At 40.4% G+C, this 21,928-nt stretch overlaps 1 protein-coding gene across 18 annotated transcripts in view; it reads left to right on the top strand.

Moving 5' to 3' along the window:
* Positions 1–21,928, top strand: part of LOC143282461 (tyrosine-protein phosphatase non-receptor type 13-like) — a 590,260-nt gene that overhangs the window by 462,885 nt on the left and 105,447 nt on the right. For all 18 annotated transcript variants that reach the window (XM_076588135.1, XM_076588121.1, XM_076588127.1 and 15 more), the window contains one exon: positions 19,629–19,720. In XM_076588135.1, coding sequence (XP_076444250.1) covers positions 19,629–19,720 — 92 coding nt within the window. Of the gene's footprint in view, positions 1–19,628; positions 19,721–21,928 lie in introns of those variants that run through there.

The raw sequence follows: 21,928 nt of genomic DNA, 5'->3' as shown, positions 1-21,928 counted from the left end.
CGCAAATGTATGTGAAACAAATGGGGGGAGCGCACTCGGCAGACCTCTCAATGCGGACTGAGGCTCTCCTCCGTTTGGTCACACAAGGGCATTGCACTTTCAGCGAGACACTGATCAGGAAAAACCACTCTTGCAATGCTCCTTAGCAGGCCAAGATGCATGCCACAGAGTGCACCCCTGGACAAGGACATCCCTCAGGGGTGTGGGACATGGTTTCGGTCGCCGATGGTGGACCTTGTTCAACAGAGACTTCCCACATTCCGTGTCTTCGGTTGCCGACCCAGAAGCGTGGCATGGATTCCTCTCTCTAATTGGGAGCAGTCTGATTGCCTCCGAGTTTCCTCCCTTTTCCAATTCTGTCCAAGTGAAACGAAAGACAGATTGGAACACCCGCACCGATCCTCATTGCGCCGAAAGGCCACCCAGACCTGTTTTCCGGACCTTCAGTCCCCGACACATGTTCCCCCCCACCCCTGGAACTTGAAACCAAATCGCATCTGCTGAGGCAGCCTCACTCGGCACTCCGCATCCAATCCTCAACTGCTCCACCAGCAAGCATGCTCTGTGCGGTGAACTGTCAGCATCATCATTGAAGCCTCGACCCCTCTCGGCCTCGTGTCGGCTGGTGCTGACCAGGGTCTGCCTCCTCTGGACCTCCTCTCCATAGTCAACCAGAGCAAGAGGCAGGGAATGGAGACTTTGTATGACTTCGCTGAAGATATGTTGCGAGGTGTACAGCTCATGGCATTACCCCGACGAACCTTACGACATGCACTGGCCAACTTTCGGCTCTCTGCTCCTCTCGGTTCATCCCTGTCGCTAGTTCGGTGCGAGGACAGGTCTGCCTATCTGTACCACAATGCTAACAGCTAGTTGGTCCGCCTTTGAAGTGGATTGCCTGCTCAGAAGGTGCTAGGGTTGCCCTCTGAAGAACCAGAGACCCCAGAAATGCCCCTCTGGGACTTGTCCTGTGAAGGATTCATCAAAACAGCCCTTCCTACCATTGGGACTATTCCTGTTGACATCCTCACCCTCTAGACCACGTTCCATTCTGGCTGTCCACAGGCATCGTAAAGTGAGCTGCACGGCTTAGTGAAATGCAACAAATTCTGGCCTTCCACAGAGAGGTTCCATCACTATTCGTTTCCTTCCCTATTTCTGGCGAAAACCCAGACCCGAGGTTTCCTTCCCCATCTCCGAGGGTCAACCTATGTCTGAGAATTCTTGCCCAACAAGATGAGGATACACCGGTCCTTTCGGTGTCCTCAAATATTATTGATAGGTTCTCGCCTAAAGGCTTTCTTCTCAAGGTCTGCTCGATCTCCCTCAATGGAGAATTACAAAAAAGACATCGCTCAGCACCATTTCCCGCCAGGTTCCCAAGTCCAGGCGTAGAGCCTACTCTTCATCCACAGGAGATAATCAGCTGTCTTCAACCCAGGGCACACTAAGTGTGCGGCCATAGCTACTTCGGCTTGCCTTCCAGCACTCAGATGCCAACGCAGCCATTCTTGAGGCACCTTCTGCCGTCTGAGAATCCCTTCATCAACTTCTACCTCAGGAATTTTCCGAGTATGACCAGCGGACGTTTCCAAGGGGATTTCCTTGTCCGGCTGAACCCTGCCGTCTCAGTTACAACAAGGCTCCCCATATGAACCAGTAGGCGTTGCCCTCCTCCATTTCTTTAAAATCGCATCTGTTTTGACATGTACAGTATAGGACACCCAAAAGAGGATTTGTATTAAACCTCCATGTTTGGTGTAAATATACTTACCATGTCAAACTCGAATGCCCCGCCCGTTTGCCCGTCCGTCCCCAGTCTCCGCCGTGGTTCACATGGGGCATTTTTTTCATGGCCCACGTAATGATTAAGCGCTTATAGTTTTTTAAGGCGTTTGATTGCTGAGAGCGGTGGCCCATCTTTCACTGTTAGCCGCGCGAAATTGGCCAAGCAGAGCAACCAATAGTCCTAGTTTGCATCAGTTTTGACATGTAAGTAATTTAAACCCAAACATGAGTATAATACAAACTCCTCCTTTTTGTTAATCTAATCACATGTAGAGCAAAGTACAGTACTTCTAAACATCTTATAAGTGAAAAGGACTTCATTTTGACAACCAGTCAAGACTGGAAATTTTTACTTTCATCAATTCAAGTATTAACTCACCTGGTTTATTAATTTTAACTAGGAATTCCGACTGATTCCTGTTGAAGTATTTTTGGCAGTTTGGGACATAATCCCTGTAATGATAGGAATTCACAATGCCTTCACCACTTTCATTACGTTATGTTATCGTGTCTTGTCGATTAAATATAGGATTGAACGGGCAGGTCAACAACTGAAACAAAATTTCGCCGTTCACTTAGCAAGTAATATGACACGCTTTGAATGTGTATAAATATGTGTACACAAATGATTTCTGCCCATGATCTTCAAGCCAGAATAGATCTGTAAATCCACTGTCCTATTGGTTTTAGTATTTTCCAAAAAAAGACCACTTGGGCAATGAACATAGTGAAAGCCCTGTACACTGCGAGTATAACACACAACTTTTTTATTATTGATACAAATTCAAATGTAATTGTAAAGATGATAAAGATCAGTTTATAGCAAATTAAAGTCCCATAGGCATAAATTTACAGATTAATTTCCCTTTTTTACTACTGCACCAAAACATTTGCTAAATAAATATAACTTCCAGCTTATCAAAAGAATTTCCTGTTGAACAAAAAAAGTGATAACAGTGACTGCTCTAGTTATTGTGTCAGAATACAGATAAAAGTGCAAGTTTTAGAATAAAAAATATATATATATATAAATAATAACAGTAAATGCAGTTTGCATAAAATTTGGCTTCTTTTTTTTTATTTTTTTGTGCCCATCCCAGAGGTGCATATTGTTTTAACAACAAATGACTGAACGAACTAATTTTCCTATTTATATGCCTAATTTGGTGTCAACTGACAAAGTATTTGCAGAGTACTGGCAATGTTATAGTTTATCACGACACACAACACACACACTACAACAACCAAACAACCGGGTTAAAAACATACTCTCGTTGTTTACACAAGTGAGTCAATAAAACGGTAAAATTTCATACCTTTTTATAATGTAAAAAAAAAAAAAAAAAAGAAACAAAACAAAAAACCCCAACAAACTAGTCTTTTATGCAATGCGTTTCAATATCAGCATGTATGATCATGATGTTCCATCCTTGGCCATCGGAGTTGACAACTTGCCACAAACCTCAACTGAAATTCCCATGCCACATCAAGACCAAAGGCAGTAAATAAAGCCTCAGCAATTCCTTGGATTACAACTAAAACATGGGTCCATGACAATCATGACCAACACTGCAGCCCTATGATGCCACAAGAAAACCCTGAAGTGTACAAATATCTGTGTGTAAACATTTTCTACAAATAGCCATGCTGAATCACACATCCTCTACACAAAATACAGGCTAACAGCATACATTCCTGGACTTCCAGAAGGATATAATAGTACCATGATTTGATGGTGACCAAGACCCAGACACTGCTAAAGATGACCACGCTGTTCGTCTGTGTGACAAACTTCATTGATGCTTCCACCTACCCCACAGAAGCCCAGCTACAAAGGAGGTGCAGAGTCAGCTGGACGAAAGGGCAAGTAAAAGGATGTGCCGGTTCTACTGCCCAACTGCCCAGCAAACCAGCACTGTGTCTTGAAGACGTTTCCTTTCCGCAAGTAGCCACACACAGCATTTTCTCTGCAATAGATGCTTGGGTGAGTAACAAACCCTTTTCATTCTTTGTGTGGACTGTGTTGAGTCTTAGGACCTGGACACAGTTGCTCAGCTTAGTGTGTGTGGTGACCACAACTTCACAAGAAAGACTGTTGATAACCTGGTTCTGATGTGTAGCACCTACATATGGAATGACAGCCCCCAATTTTTTTTTTTATTGCATTTTTAGGCATTTTTGTGTCCAGATTGGACTCATTATTTGAACATTGAGGTATTAAAAACAAAATCATGTTCATTTTCCTTTCATTTGATATATACTTTTATGCATTCATACATCTTCAGTATTTATTTTTAAAAATTATAAGCAAATTAAAATCTTGGCATTTTTTCTTGTTTTTCTGAAAATTTTCCTCATCATACGGCTGTAGTGAAACATAACTAGCAGTGAAGGGTTAATGTGTAGGTCACTCTTAAACCTTTTCAGGGAGTTCTGTCAGTTTGTTTGTCTGGTGATCACTGTATACCAACAAGGAGATCTTCACTTAAAGAAAGAAGTCAAAGACTTCGCCCCTTTCTCTTTTCTTTTTCTTAAAGAAAGGAGGGTCAAAGACTTCTGCTCTGTTCACACTTCTTTTTTTTTTTTTCTTTTCTTTGTTGCTTTAAAAAAAAAATCATTCACCACTTTTTCTGATTTCGGTGCTTTCACACCATAATTTTATCAGCACTTGAGAACTGCCTCATTTTTTTTTCATACCCTAGGGCTGAATTTGTGCTCATCTTCACTTACAATTAGGCTACATATGATTTTTTAATTAATTGTTTCACATTTTGAACATTTTATTCCAGTAAAAAAACAAAACAAAAAACAACAGCAATAGACAAATTATAGGGCTAAACAAATGAAAAACAATACATTCAGAAAGGTAAAGAAAATGGGTAAGATTTTCAGAAGAAAAGGGGCAAAAGAGCACCCAAACAAACAAGCAAAAAAAATGCAAAAGCTGCATAAAGCATTTCAAATCTGAAATCCTATTCCTCCTTTCCTTCTTCTTTTTCATGCTACCTTTCTGCTAATCCGTCTTGTTTCTGATTCCACACAAGTTTTAAGAAAAAGTACACGTAAGCGTGCATAAAAGTGTCCATAAATATATGATTTGATAAAATTCAGAACAGCGGGTTGCCTAGTGGTGTTAAAACTCTTTTTACCCAAACCTGGTACATTTGTTTAATTTCCATAAACTTTCACCACAATATAAATTTTCACAGTCAGAAAGGATCAGCGAAAACCAATTCCTATTTTTTAAATTTCTGGGGTTTCAGTTCCATTTCAAGATGTGGTGCATACTTTTCTGTTGGTTTCTCCTCTTCCAAACCCCAACCACTGATGTTTTCCTCAAAATTCATATTTAAGCCCGCTATGTTGCCAAAACTACCCAAGACTCTAATTGTTTCTAATTGTTTCTTCAAACGAAAGTTGATCTCCATTTTGCAAAGACTGATGAGTATCATCTGCAAATAGTGCCATTTTGTTCAATTTGGTTTTCATAGAACCCTCCATTTTTTTTGTTTTGCCTTTATATTTGCCAGAATTTCAGCACATAAAATAAATAGATAAGGTGTAAATAGGGTCACCATGTCTGCACCTCACTGAAACCGACTAGATGTTTGTCCTTTTTATATTCAGTGACCTTAATGTTTTATAGAATGTTCAGTCCTTTTTTTTTCTTTTCTTTTTTTTAATTTTTTTATAGGGAAATCAAACATTTTCGTAAACAGGGATGACTGGTCTGTACTGAGACCAACCTTATTTTTTTATATCTGTAATGTACCTTGTATTTGGTTATGTCCATTCTTGTCTATTAAGGGTTCAAAGTTGACTGTTTTGCTATTGTATGTTTCTGTATGCTGTGGGTTTTCTCCTTGTGTTTTCTGTAATTGTCTCTTGTCCTGTGGTTCGTCGCCTTTATCTTCTGACTTCATTTTCAGAACTCCCAGCTTGTTTTGTTGTTGTTGTCTTGGGCTTATTCTTCCATCATGCTGATACATTTCATCTTCTTCCTCTGGTTCTCCACCAGTTGTTGCCTTTGTCCTCTTTTCTTCGTACGGGCATTCTTCCGTCCGCTCCTCTTCTTTGTTTTCTTCAATTTTTGGTGGCAGGCCACAAAGGTGTCGGGTCGTTCATGTATTGCCATTAGTTGTAATGACCATGCACGTGAGTGCCCCACATGCGAGCCTCTGTGTGTGTATTTATCCTATTTTTGTTTGTCATCATTTTCCCTAAATTGTCCCTAAATTTACTTTATTTCCTTAGATACATACATAATAAATATATCTATCTATCTATCTATCTCTCTCTCTCTCTCTCTCTCTTATATATATTTTTATATATATATAGATAAAGAGAGAGAGAAAAGAGAGAGAGAAGAGAGAGAGAACATGAACACAATAGTCACATAGGCATCTCTTGCGACATCAAAGCAATGTAGCATGCACCTCTCTCTCCATTCTCTCTCTCTCTTTCTCCCTCTTTTTTTTCACTCCCTTGGTTGTAATTTTCTCAATATTTCAATATTTTTCAGTGCTTTCTTAAAATCGATCCCTGGTGTTCACTCTCATGTTTATCTCAGTATCAAATATTAGTTCTAAGTGTTTACATTTTCCATATTTGAACTTGGAGATTGTTAGTCGTGCTATTAGTAAGACATGATTTATTTGGTTTCTGAGATTTGTTTTCAGTTTAAAGAGCTGGGAAGTCCAAAAAGAGTTACTTTTTCACTAATATTGATGTGCTGCTCAAAATGTGTCAAGATATATTGTTACAATTTTCCAAAAAGATGACATTTTCTGACATTGATAAAAGGAGTGTTCAATGAAGTCAACCTCTTCACACCACTTGCATTTGTTTGAATTTGTTACCCCCATTTTATGCAACATAATGTTGGTTGAGTAAATATTATGAATGAACTTAAAATGAAGCAGCCTTAGTCTTGATTCTTTGGTAGAGTCACGAGCTGTGGTAAAGTAATCGTTTATATTTACAGCTAGCTTTCGTTTCCAGAACTGACTTGCACATATGTCAGGGTTTGTTTTTTTGTTTATTATTTCTCAGATTCATTTTGTTACGTAATGTACTCAAGAACCCTTGTCTGTGTTGATTTCGTGTCCAACTGTGTATTGTGTAGGGTCTCTGTTCATTTCAGCTTCCATGCATGTGGTATAGCATTGATCAGGGCATTGTACTCCAACAGAAAGCCAGAGTGAGAACCAACCATGTCTTTTATCTGTTCGTACGTCATTAGATTTCCAGTAGTCCACAAATCTTGTAGGTAGTTTATACCGGCTTTTGCCCATCTGGTGAAAAAAAAAAAAAAATCCCTTTGTATTTAATGTTTTTGTTGTTCCAAATTGGTTTGGTCCGCGTGTTTTCTACTTGTCATTCTGTATTCAAAGCTGTAGTAGCTTTTTAGGAATTCTTTCCAAAATACCGAATTCATCTTATCTAAGCCTTGTATTTCGTTTGGGGTGATGTTTGCATTGAAAGTGCAATGAATGTTCATGAAAGGAAACATTTGTTTTTTAGCTAATAGTGTCCAAAAAGACCTGTCTTCTGCTTCAAATTTTTGGATGCCCATTTTGCAAGAAACATCCTTTGTTGGTGTTCCACGTTTATCATATTCAAGCCACCTTCTTCTAATTTTAGATTAAGCACGCTTCTCTTTATCTTTTCGAAAGCCTTTTTGACTCACTGGTGTAAACAAAGTGAGTCTGTGTTTTAATCCGGTGTTCGGTTGTGTGTGTGTCTGTGTGTCCCTGGTAAACTTTAACATTGACATTTTCTCTGCAAATACTTTGTCATTGACACCAAATTAGGCATAAAAATAGGAAAAATTCAGTTCTTTTCAGTCATCTTGTTTAAAACAATATTGTGCCTCTGGGATGGGCACAAAAAAAATCAAAAATGAAGCCTAATCATATGCAAACTGCATTTACTGTTATATTTATATTTTTTTGTATTCTCTAAACTTGGCACTTTGATCTGATATTCTGACACAACAACAAGAGCAGTCATTATTATCATTTTTTGTTCAAACAGGAACTTCTTTTGCTAAGCATGGAATTTTTATTTATTTTGCAAACGTTTTGGTGCAGGTAGCAAAGAAGGGAAATTACTTGTAATTAATGCTAGGGGACTTAATTTGCTTTAAACTGATCTTGTTATCTTAATACATTACATTTTGAAATTATACTCCAATACATAAAAAGCTTGGATTTTTTTTAAAGTGTATCACAAGTGAGTCTCGAAGGCCTTGTCTCTCTTGTTATTGTTGTATTTGCGTTTCCATAAGAATCTGTATACAATACTGTTGATGCAATTTAGAGTTGTTTTAGGTATAGCCAATGCTTGCGAGATATATGAGAGCTGTGACAGAAGCAGAGTTTTTGCCAGTATTATTTTAACATATAGTGTAAGATTCCTGCGTTCCCGTGTCTTTATTATTCTCAGGATGTTTTCAATTTTTTCTGACCAGTTTTCTTTGATTAGCAATGCCGCGTAGAGGCCAAGAAGTAGACTCCCAAGATTTTCAGTTTTCCGTTTATCATTGGGATTTCATCAACCTTCCCGCTTTCATTTTTCTTTGTACCAAGCCATTTACCTTTCGATTTTAGCTTATTCAGTTTTGACCAGAGAACTCTTCAAACTGTTCGACAATTTGGATCGCTGGTTTAATGTCTCTTTCGTTTTTCTTGTTAATGTTGTATCATCTGTGAATTGTTTGACTTTTGTTGTTGCTTTGATGAACCATTTTGAACTGAGATTCCTTTTATATCCTGGTTTTTCCGGATTGTTTTTAAATTTCCCAAGGATCTCAACACAATGATAAAAAGCGTAGGGCTCAGTGGCAAACGTGTCTTATTCCTAAATTCTGCGGAAACCATTCTGATAGCCAACCTCCGTTATGGATGCAACTTTCTGACGGAACCATCGTGGTTGTGATGGATGGTTTTAAATTTTGGGCCAAAATTTAAGATGCGAGTGCCCCCATGATAGATGTTTTGGATTGAGTATCGAAGGCCTTGGAAAAATCTGGGTGACTAGTGCACCCCCTTGTTTTTTTTTATCTATATATGAAGTAAGATCATCGTAAGCCTTAGATGAGAAGTTATATTTCTGCCTTTTATAAAACCAACTTGATCGTCATTTATTATCTGCTTTATTTCCTTTTGCGGGACGTCTGGCAAGAGATTTTGAGTAAATCTTTAATCTGTGTTCATCAATGTAATTGGTCTAAAATTTTACTTAATTATTCTTGTCCAGATTTTGACCTTCTGTAATAGTGTAATCACACCCTTCTTTAACGGATAAGGTAGTCGTCCTTTTTTGGACCAGTGAAATAATGCAATTGAAGTAAGCCATTTTTGTCTTTCCCAAAAGTGTAGGTAGAACGAAGGGTTAATCCATCAATGCCTGGGGCAGAGTCTTTATTTAGATTCTAGAGGCCCTGTGTGAATTCCTCGACAGACAAATTTATATCCCCAAGTTTCCTGTCATGGAAAGAGGTTGGAAATGACTCGTTTTTGGGGGAAATGTTGTGTCATACTTCGGTTTTGCGATCTACCTTTCTTTTCTTTGTATAGGTTTTGGTAAAAATCTTTAATTTTGTTTAGAATGTTTCAATCCAATTGCAAATACAGTCCCTAAACCCGAAAGTTCTAATTGCATTCACATAAGACCCAGTCAATTGTATCAAAGCTTTTTCAGAATCAGTACATAATAACAATCCTGGCCTATTTGTCTTATTCAAATAGTACACCATGTCATATATCAGTCTGATATTATCTCTTATATATCTTCCAGGAACAAATCCTGTTTGATTTTTGCTGATTAATGTAGGGCAGAACAATTTATTCTACCTGCTAATCACCCAGATCCTATTTTGTATATGACATTAAGAAGGGTAATAGGCCTCCAATTTTTTACATACTCTTTAGGTTTACCCCTGTTTTGGATACAATGATAATTCCTTCTTTGTGAGTAACTGACAGTTCTTTTCTTTCTATCCATCATTGAGTGATTTCACAACAAATACCCCAATCTGCCTCAAAAATTTTTTTTTTAAGAATTTGCAGGTAAAACCGTCACTTCCCTGACTTGTTATTGTTCATGTTTTTTTAGTACAGTGGTTGCTTCTTGTAATGCTATTTTTCTTCTAGAGTCTTTGAAACTTCTGTGAATTCGGGAAGATTTTCTACTATTTCATTCATATCACATTCTTTTACATTTCGTTTTTCATATAACTCAGAAAAGGATTTACTTACTTCACATACAATGTCATTGGAATTTGTTATGGTGTTGCTATGTCTATCTTGCACTTTAACTCACTCGCTGCCATTGCCTGCTTATGCGGATGTCGTCGGAAAAAGCGTTCGATGCCACTGTCCGCATATGCGGATTTGGATTTTGAAAAGTCGCGCTGTTGGAGTGACGTGTCGGATATGAAACTCAAAAGCAGAACTGATTCTTAAGTTATCTCCGGCCAACTTTTCATTCACACACACAGCGTGTGTGCAGTGACACGCTCATTAGCAGACGACAACGAAGCATACCCTCGGTCAGCTCTGCAAGTTGTTTGACAAGATGGCGTCGCGTCGAAGTGTTCGACACGGTAGGAGAGGTCAAACGCAACACAGCGTTGAAGCTACTTTGGAAATGATCCAAACTGAAGGCTCCGATGTTGAAGGAGATAATGTTGGTTCATCGGACAGTGATTTTGAACCATATCCCGATGAACTAGAATAGATTCGGCCACTGAAGAGGGTGTTTACAGTGGAGAGGAAAGTGAGTCCTGACCATGTGCCAGCTGACCGACACTGACAACGAAATCACTGAGGGAAACGGATGGACTTTGCTGGTGTTTGTTTTACCAGTGATGGACTGAAAATGGTGAGTGTGTATGTATTATATATATATATATATATATTATATATATATATAGATATATATATATGTGTGTGTGTGTGTGTGTGTGTGTGTGTGTGTGAAAGAAAATAATGTCACATGCTCAGGTGTACAAGTGTGTGTGTGTGTGTGTGTGATTGCATGCATATGTTTACTTAATTTCTGTTTTACTTGTTCATTTGTAGAACAAGGTGCTGTAGAAATGACAGTAATAGTACTAATACTGATGATACTGTTATCATTGTTTGTAATATTGAAAAAAAATTTTAAAAAATCTAAAGTGGTTTTTTTTGACTACATGTAAAAAAACTTCCCCCTTTCCCATTCCAAAAATATTCAGATTAAACAAGGGAAAAATCAAACAAATATTTAAAAACATTAAAAAAAAAAAGGTCGACTGCATGTCTTTTGTGTGGTGTAGGGTTTTGCGGGCATGTTCTGTGCAGTGGCCAACCCCCCAAATACCAGTTCTGTGCTGACAACGTCATGCTGCCAAACTCATGGTCAGTGTGACACACGCACGTCTGAAAGAAAAAGCCGCTGCGTAAAGACTACATCCCAAAACATGGTGGAGTGGATATGAGGACCAGCTACTGCAAGTGCAAGTCTGTGAAGCCCTGTTAAAAGCGCCAAAACACCCCAAAACACCAAACTGAAAAAATGGGTCCAAAATGTGGAATTCCATTTGGGGTTGTGAGCTGTCCCGGGATCAACATACCTCCCCTGGCTTTTTCACTCCGACAAGACTATTGTCAGTGATAATAAGGTTTTTGTGTGCGTGAACTCCCTTTTTTATGTAGAGACAATTTTTTTTTTGTGTGCGTGATTTTCAATTTTCTCCACCATTGTTCATACTCTTTCATGTCTAGGCTTCGTTCCTCAAATGGGTTTTAGGATGTGATGTGGAAACATTTTAAGTGTTAAAAGGCATTGGTTCCCTTTCTGATGGGTGCAAAAATGCTACAAAATACACAAAAAAGGGAATCCATGATAAACAAAAAGATGGTGGTAAAAATTATTTTTTTTGCACAAATATGGAACAAATTCATGAATCACATACAAAATTTAAATTCTCGGGGTGTTTATTTGTTTTTTTTGAGAATTTTTTCCTCCTATAAAAAACCCTGGGTTTTCGGGGATTGCAAGGGCAAAAAAACTTTGGATGGAGTGAGTTAACATTTACTTACAAAAAAAATTTAGTTTTTTTGACTAAAAAAATAATTAGTGTCTTTTCCCCCGAGAATCCACCTTGCCCTTGATGTAATAACACCCCATCCATTTTCTTTTTCTTAATTTTTTGTGTTTCTCTTTCTCTTTAATCTCTTATATATCATCTCAGGACTCTGAGTTTTTTTTTCTAATGTGTGTATTCCTTTATGAGTTTTTTTTTTGTTGTTCTTCTTCCTTTTTTTTTAAAATGTGGAATTTTATTTGGTCTTTGACTGATTTTCATTAGAAGTCGTAAAAAATAGTTGAGTGATATTTTCAAATCTATCTTTCGTGTTGTCAAATTTCCCTTATTTTTCACATACATTATGCATATTTTTTATCTATCTTTGAGACGTTCTGAATTTCGCAGCATAAAAAAGTCTTTTGCAGTGAACATTTAATTTCCAAAGTTGTTGTTTTTTTTTCGTCATTTTCTTAAATTTTTTGACAACAGTAAATGATTGTCTATGCCTGGGATAATTTAAAGTTTGCAATGTAGTTTCTGTGTTACATAAAAAAATTAAATTAAAAAAAATCAACAAAAAAAAAAAAAAAAAAATCAGTTATTTGTTGTCGGCCTGGGATTTCAAAAGGTATAATGTCGATAGGATGAATTCTCGCCATATATCAAAAGATCTAAAAAAAACCTTTCATTTCTTCTACTTTTTCCCAAACCTTTGGGGTTTTGTTTTGGTTTTAGTTGTCATGGGGGTTAGGGGGGCACGGGGAGGGGTAGTCCTCTAGGGGGGGGGTTTTGTCAAGTCTTCCGGGAGGGTTCATCCCTCTTTTGGTCCCCACTGGCCCCCAGCTCTTTTTGGGTTTTGAAGCTGCTAGCATGCAGCAGCGCCCCAACCCCGAGCAAGGCTTTGCAGGTGGCTAAACTAGGTGAATTGGGGCTTGTCTTTCCCAAGCGTGAAACTGGATCCGGTGGACTCTGCGGAAGAAACCTTTCAGGGTTAAAGGAGAGGAAGGGGGGGTTGCAGCGAGCACTGTGGAGTGCTGAGGGCGGATGAGGCACTAGGACATCCTGGTCACCCCACTGCTCCTTTTCCATTCATTTGTTTGACTTGTTTGCCACTGGTAAAGCGGTTCGGACCAGAGAGTGGGTCGCGGGGCAAACTCCTCCTCAATAAAACAAAAGCTTTGCGCAAGTCATCATCATCCTTCATCCCATCCCATCAATTTTTCCCCAAGCCCTGGGGACGGCGAGCGACAAAAGCGAAGGTGGGGGACACAGGGGTCGAGCCGGGGGGGGCAGGGTCCTTGGCACACAGGGCAGCCAGGCCATAGGGTCGTTTTTTCACGGGAGGGAAAGCAGCGGTGGAACGGCCCCCCTGAGCAAACTGGAAGCCCTCTTCGGGAGACAGCACTGCTCACCTCCATGGCATGAGGAAAGGGCTAGAAAAGGTGCCCTAAAACATTACCTGCTCCACACCACCCTAGTCAGCATACGCGGCTGACGGGGACCCTACTCAAGCGGTCGACACACTAAGGAAAGAAAAGAAAACCAGGAGCACCCCATTGACCTTGCCACATGGAACATGCTTCTGGACAGAGGCAACTTGGACAGACCACAGAGATGCACAGCACTCACTGCAAGTGAAACTAGCCAGGTTACAACATCGACATCGCTGCCTTAACTCTTTCCGGACGAAAGGAATGGAATAGCATTCTCCGAACGTAAATTCCTTCATGCGCTGTACACGTGATTTTGTGATTAGCCAAGCAGAGTGCGCTATTCGGGTCACTCCACAATCGAACAGTATGATTGGTTTAGTCTGGATGTGTGGCCTGTCTCGCACACACGCTGACAAAGTCACTGACCGGTCGTCTGCCTCGCTGCCGCCTGTTAGCAAAGGGCCTCTTCTCGAATGTTGTGAACGAACAAGGCAGTGACGGCAATGTTTTAGGGTTGCCGAAGTACTTGAAATGCTACAAACTAAGGGTCGGACATTGAAGAGGTGGATGATGACGAAGAAGAAAGCGAATTTAATGCAGAAATCGAGCATGGGTATGGTGATTCGGGGCTGAAAAAATTGGCAGTATTTTCTGCATATGGCAAAACTGTAAAAATAGATGATAAATTTGATTTTTTTTTAATATGTAATAGCTCAACACATAATAAACAAGTCTGAAAGTTTCATTTTCTTACACAGTATTTTGTATTTTTTGTAATTTTTTTCCAAACCCTTACAAATGGGCCGTCCTGTGGGGAAAAGCAAGGAGAAAACTTGTCGTCCCGAGTGAGTTAAGTGAGACCAGACCTGGCAGAAGAAGGCGAACTCTGTGAGCGAGGCGCAGGCTACACCTTCTTTTGGAGAGGTCGCGGACCTGAAGAGAGACGTGAGGCTGGAGTTAGCTTTGCAGGAAGACAACCCTCGTTGGCAAGCTGGCTGGCCCCCCGAAAGGAGTGAACGATCGGCCTGATGACGATGAAACTCCCTTTATGCAATGGGAAGAAGTTTACCATCATTGTCAGCGCCTACGCGCCCACCATGACCAACCCGGAGAGATCAAGGACAAGTTTTGCGAGGACCGGATGCTGTCATCACCACTGTTCCCAACGCCAGACAAGCTCATCATTCTTGGTGACTTTTACGTGAGGAGTTGGCTGTGACAGCACCTCCTGGGAAGGGTGTCATTGGGAGCATGGGGTTGCAACTGTAACAGCAATGGTCAGCTACTTCTTCAGAATGTGCCAAGCACAACCTTCTTATCTCAAACACTGTCTTCTGCCTCCCTACCCGTAAACAGGACGTCATGGATGCATCCTCGCTCTGGGCATTGGCATCTCATCGACTTTGTCATCGTCAGGAAGAGGGACAGGCAGGACGTACGAGTCATGAGGGCCATGTGCGGCGCTGAGTGCTGGACAGCCTACTGCCTTATTGTCTCCAAACTCAACCTCCGCATCCAGCCCAAGAGACGCCTCAGGGCATGAAAGCACCCAGATGCTGAATGTCAACAAGCTGGAGCTGGGCAACATCAAGCAGAGCTTTGCTGACACCCTGGAGGAACGCCTTGAGTCCACCATGCTGGACAACCTGAATGTGGAGGCAGCATGGGGCGCACTGCATGAGACGGTGTACAACACTGCCATGGAGTGCCTGGGGCCTTCTGCCAGGAAGCACAAAGACTGGTTTGATGAGAACTGCACTGAGAATCAAGCAACTGCTGGAAGACAAATGCCAAGCCTACAGAGCCCACATTGAAGATCCAAGTCACAGTCAAGAAAGACATCTGATGAGCGCACGCAGCACCATCCAGCTGAAGCTGCAGCAGATGCAGGATCCTGGTTGAGCAACAAAGCTGATGAGATCCAGGGCTTTGCAGACAGGAATGACATGAAGAACTTTAATAACGGCCTGAAAGAAGTCTACAGTCCCACCACCTCCAGATCTGTTTCCACTCCTCAGTGCTGATGGTTCTACCCTAATCACTGACAAGGATGGGATCCTGGAGAGATGGCTGAACACTTTGACAGCGTACTCCACCATCAATGATGAAGCCATCGACCGACCCCCTGGGTGCCAGTCAGTGAGTCGTTGGATGCCATTCCAACTTTGAGGAGACCCAGAAGCTATCCGTCTGCTATCCAATGGCAAAGCCCCTGGCTCAGACTCCATTCCAGCTGAGGTCTACAAAGAAGGTGGTATGGCGCTGACTGAGAAGCTTCATCAGCTATTCCAGCTCATCTGGCAGCATGAGGCAGTTCCACAGGACTTCAAAGACACTTCCATCATACACCAGTACAAGCACAAAGGAAATCGTCAGGCCCTGTGACAACCATCGTGGAATATCCCTGCTGGCTGTCGCAGGCCAAGACTCTGGCCAGAGTGCTACTCAACCGTCTCATAGCGCACCTTGAGCAAGGTCTCCTACCAGAGAGCCAGTGTGGCTTCTGGAAAGAACACGGGACTATCGACATGGTGTTTGCTGCCAGGCAGCTCCAGGAGAAGTGTCAGGAACAGAATGCCGACCTTTACTCCACCTATGTCGATCTGACCAAGGCCTTCAATACTGTTAGCAGAGATGGCCTTTGGAGAATCATGGCGAAGTACGGATGTCCCAGAAGTTCATCACCATCATACGGCAACTACACGATGGGATGCTGGCCCGAGTCCAAGACAACGGAGAGACTTCAGAACCATTCCCTTTCTCCAATGGAGTCAAGCAAGGTGTGTTCTTTGCCCCCACCCTGTTCAGTCTCATGTTTCAGCCATGCTGGCAGATGCCTTCAGAGACGCTGATGTAGGCATTGGCATCAGGTACCGCACAGATGGCTCACTCTTCAGCCTCAGGAGGCTTCAAGCAAAAACCAAGGTGAGGACAGACACCGTCAACGACTTCCTCTTTGCTGATGACTGCGCTCTCAACGCTGCCTCTGAAGCTGACATGTAACACAGTGTCGACAAGTTCTCTGCTGCCTGTGACAACTTTGGCCTCACAATCAGCACAAAGAAGACTGAGGTGATGCACCAGCCAGCTCCAGGAAAGCCTTACATTGAACCAAACATCTTCATCAACGGGCAACGACTGAATGCGGTGGACAAGTTCACATACCTGGGCAGTACACTCTCTCGCACAGTTGTCATTGACGACGAGGTGAATGCCAGACTCGCCAAAGCCAGCACTGCCTTTGGCAGACTCCATAAGAACGTTTGGAACAGGAGAGGCATCACCCTGGAGATGAAGCTCAAAGTATACAAGGTCATAGTTCTCACCACACTGCTCTATGGATGTAAATCATGGACGGTCTGCAAATGCCACACCAAAAAGCTGAACCACTTCCACACCACCAGCCTCAGAAAACTTCTTGGCATTAAGTGGCAAGAGAAGATACCTGACACAGAGGTGGGTGCTCACTCGTGCAAACTTGCCCAGCATCTACACCATCTTGATGCAGGCCCAGCTGCTCTGGGCAGGCCATGTAGTTCGCATGCCAGACCACCGGCTCCCCAAGAAACGGCTGTTCGGTGAACTCCAACATGGCAAGCGCTCCCATGGAGGCCAAAAGAAGCGCTTCAAAGACACTCTGAAAGTCTTCTCTGAAGGCCTTCCACATCAGCCACGACACATGGGAGCTGAATGCAATGGACAGACCAAAGTGGCGTTCAGCTGTCCACAAAGGCGCCAAATCCTGTGAGACCAACAGAATCGCTGGAGCAGAGCAATGCAGACAGGCCAGGAAAAGCAGTGCCAGCAAGTCCCCAACAGCCGCCACCATCCCCTGTACACACTGCGTCAGAACCTTCCGGGCTCAAATTGGCCTGATCAGTCATCTGCGCACCCACAGAGCCCAACCCCCCCCCCCAGGATGACTAGATGGTCCTCGTCGATTCCGACAGACGAACCACATAGCTGTCATAATGTTTGGATTCAGTACTAAATTCCAGTCTCCTGCTAATACTGAATAGGGTGTTCTTTATTCTTTAATATGTTCTGCAATCTCTTGATAGAAACCAGGGTTGTCTTTGTTGGGGCCATAAATGTTAATGATAAAAAATCTTTGTTCATGCAATTACATTGTCTCTCTGAGACAAAAATGTAATTTCCACCCAAATCTATATATGCTTTTTAACTCACTTGTGTGAACAAAGTGAGTCTACGTTATTACCTGGTGTTCAGTGTGTGTGTGTGGTAAACTTGAACATTGCCATTTTCTCTGAAAATACTTTGTCTGCCAATACCAAATTTGGCTTCAACATAGTAGGAAAAAAATTCTTCACAGTCATACCAATAATACCCGAATTTAACCATATTTCTGAATCATCAACAGTTTATTTCGTTGATGCTGGTTCTGGATTCCGAAATGCTGTTACCCGTTTGCAGCTGCCTGAACGTTTTGTGAGAAGGCGCCATGACTTCATTTTTCCTTTTCACAATTAAAAGCAAAGAAATACAAATTTTGGACAGAACACATACAGTGACACTAATTACATCATTGATGTGTTTACTGTATATGAATATTCTAAAGTGGACACTAAATTAACTAGAACGAACATAAAAGAAAATTTTAATCGACCGTTTCACTAAAATCAGACTTGTCTACACTGGTTTGTGCAGATCTTGACAACATGTTGCAAAGCCTGATGCGATGGCAATGTCTCTTTAACAAATTAAAAGAATTTCTTAAATAATCATCAATGTGTTTACTGCATATGAATGTTTTAAAGTGGATACTGAATTAACTAGAATGAACAGAGAAATTGAATGGACAGTGTCACAGTTTCGATTCTTGTCAAACACAGTGTTCTGCAGATCTGTGAACATAGGACACATATGGCAGTGTGTTTCAGGTGATGGGAACATCTCCTTTACCTCAGACTTACCTCGGACTTGAAAAAAATTCATAAATGCCCGAGATATACCAAAATAACATGATTCAAAAGGCATTTTCACTTTGATTACCATTCTGGCTTTATTCCGCTAAAAGAATATGCTCAAATAATATTTTTTGAACGTCTTCATTGAATGCTGCATTAGCGCAGTGCACAAAAACACTTGTTCTCGACCCAAACATCTGAGGTTCGAATCTGCTTTGATTTTTTTTTTTTTTTTTAAAGCTTTATGTAATTATGATAACAAATAGAGAACACATTTCAACAAACTTTTATTTTTTCAAATTTTTCTTTTCAGTGTGTATCACAAGTGAGTCTTGAAGGCCTTGCCTTTCTTGTTTAAAATTTGAATTCAAAATTATTGTTAAATTGGACTGCGACACCTCTTGACTTTGTTTTTTATGAGGCAAAATAGCATTGGTAACCCCATTCAGCTCTGTGTTATTTATCCATATCTGGGTTTGAAATTAATGTGTATTCTGAAATAAGAATATATTGGGGTTTTTTTGTTAGAAATGAAAGACATCTCTTCTTACATATTGTAATGTTCTGAGTCATTCTACTAAACTTTTATGAAAAATGTAACGTTAATGTGTTAACAATACGTGTATGAATTTAGTTACAGCATATTGTTGTCGAATCTACCATCAGTACATTCGAAAGTCAGGATGAATCAGTGGTGCTGATCCAGTCAAATAGACAGTACCATGTACATTATGACAACTTATAAACATTTTCAACAATGCACATATAAACAATAACACTCTACCAAAACTAGAGAGGTAGAAGAAAAAAGAAAATGCAGAATCTCCTTAAGGGCAGTTCGCACTGCATTATAACATTAACCCCTAGGTTGCCTATATAACGAATGTGAAATTCAACACAACTTTGTGTGGTCTGTATTTTTATGTTGGGAGGTGCACATGACTTTTGTTTTGCAATTGATTTTTTGTGTGTTTTGATTCAATTGTTGTAGTAAGTGCATGTTACAAGTGAGTCTTGAAGGCCTTGCCTCTCTTGTTATTGATATTTTAGTTCAGTTACAACACCTTGGACACTAGGACTTCATTTGGTTGGTTTTCTTTATTTGCATGCTTGTTTGTGTTTTTATTTTCATTTTTTTTATTATCATATATATATTTCAATTTATTTTTATTATTCATTTTATTTCATTCTCTTTTTTCTTTCTTTCTTTTTTATTTTATTTTTTTTTTAAATTATTTTAAACATTCACAATGAAACAAGAGTGTTTTATTTATAAAGAAACGTTAAACTACATAGCTAAAATATACTTTGTTGTTCAGCCAGCTAAAAATCATAATCAAAATTGCTTATTATGTGGAACTTCATTAAAGTGTTTGCAAAAAATATGCTGCTGATTTGTTGTAGGTGAATGGAGAATCACTGATTGGATGCAGTCATACAAAGGCAGTTCGACTTTTGAGGGAGGCCACTGGCAGTGTAATACTTTCCATATTCAGGTGAGTACAATTCATGTTTTTGAAAGATTAAGTTAGAGGAACAATGAAAAAATGAAAGGTGACTGCTGAGTCTATAAAAATTACAAAAGGAACGAACATTTATAAAAACTGTACTTTGTAATTAAGACTCAGTTATGACAAGGCATCTAATATTTGAGACTGTAGGTCTGTCTTCAGGGACTGTATTAACTGGAAATGAAAATGGAGGTAAAGGCAAAAGTTATGAGTATTAACCAGTGAAGGAAGCAAGGATGGACAGAGAAGTAAGCTTAGGGTATCATCATGAAAAGTCACAGGATGTGGCAGAAGGCCTTGAGTGGGAAGGAAGGTGGGTGGGGGGAAAGAGTGGAGTGGGTGGAAAAAAAAGGGGTGGTGGTGGTAAATCCTTTCTCCTCCATCCTGAACTCAGATGATGACAAACTTCTCGGTCTCATACAGGTCCTGCATGTGTAACTCTTAACTCTTAACCCTTTGAGCCCTGAGTTCCTGAGCAGTTTTAACCCTTCTGCCTGAGCTCCTGAGCCAAAATTTGGAAATAATTGGTATTAAACCCTTTGAGCCCTGACCACCGCTTTTCCGGTGGTAGAGAAAAATGACATAATGCCTAGCCACCGGTTGAGCGGTGCGTAAACACTTGAAGCGTGCAGAGTCTCAACCTGGCCCGTCAGGGCAGAAATCAGGGACAAAACATACGAGAAAACAACTGTACACAACGCAGCAAGTAATTGATATGCTTGATGATTTATTGGAAGTAGAGTATGACAATGATTACTCTGATAGTGAGGTGGAATTCGAATCGGATGATTTTGCTACAGATAGTGATATTGAAAATGAATCTGAGCATGCAGAATCAGTTGATCAAAGGAGGTGTGTCAGGTTGAGACTCTGCACGCTTCATGGTAGAAATCGATCTTTTTTATCCAAAGCACATGCACAAAACACAGTGAAAAGGCGCGGCCATGTTGGTACTACGTTCGCTGACGTCAGAATATTACGGTTTTTCTGATTGGCTCTTCAATATGTCAACCAATAGCAAAACACGACACAGGGCTCAAAGGGTTAACTCTTACCAGTTCGTGGAAAAGGTTGAGTTTTGCTAAAACCACTACACTGGTGTCGTTCAAGACTCAATATCAGACACTCACCAACATGCAAGCTACTCATGTTATGTACCAAATGAAAGATAATTGAATACTCTTTCACAAGAAATCCATGTTTTATTGATAACATGAATCAGAGATGGATGTCAGCTCAAATTAGGCCTTATGGCTAAAAATGATAGGTTTTTTGTGGGTTTTTTTTTATCAGAAAGTCTCAAAGAACAACATTTTCTGCAAGGTTCAAAATCAGTCAGGATATTTGACATGGACCACAAAGTGATATCAGATATACTTTGTTATAATGTTATCAGATTTAGGACATTATTAGCACACAGAAAGATAGCACCCATTACCATAAAAAAAAAACCATTGAAAATCTCTACCCTGACATAATTCAACACACAATGAGACACTCATGAGCATGTGAACCACCCATGTTGTATATCAATTGAAAGAAAACTGAAGAAGCTTTCACATTAAATCCTTTTTATAATGATATCGTAAGTCAGTCATGAATGGCATCTAATCAGATCGGTTCTCATACATAAGAATATATGGTAAACTGTGTACAAAAAAAAAAAAAAAAAATCTACAAGCTGCATTGTCAAAATCCATTCAGGGTATTTCATACAAACTGAAAAATAATACAAGAAACACTTCTTGTTTTCTGCTGACAGGTATGTGGCATAGTAACATTGTATTCATTGTCAGAATTAACTCACACTGGACGAATAGTTTTCTCCCTTGCTTTGCCCTACAGACAACCCATTTGTTAGGATTAGGAAAAAAATCACAAAAAATACAAAACACAAAGTAACTGAATGAAACTCACTGTAATTGACCCACTGACCCCTCTTCTCATGTGTGAACACCCACCCCCCTCCTCTTCACTGCTCTCAGAAGCTGTGTCACTATCAGTACCTTCTTGCTGGTAGATTTCTTCACTGCAGATACTTTAATCAACGTCTTCATCATCCTTGTTGATGTCAAAACCTTCAGTTTGAAGCATTTCAATCACTTTAGCAGCAGTAAAAGCCACTGTCGTGATCAAGTTTGCTCCAAAAATTTCCACTTGTATCACCTGCAACGCCATTTTTGATACGTATGC

The sequence above is a fragment of the Babylonia areolata genome, chromosome 1 (genome assembly GCF_041734735.1).
Source record: "Babylonia areolata isolate BAREFJ2019XMU chromosome 1, ASM4173473v1, whole genome shotgun sequence".
Classification (NCBI taxonomy): domain Eukaryota; kingdom Metazoa; phylum Mollusca; class Gastropoda; order Neogastropoda; family Buccinidae; genus Babylonia; species Babylonia areolata.
This window is presented reverse-complemented; position numbering and strand designations above follow the sequence as displayed.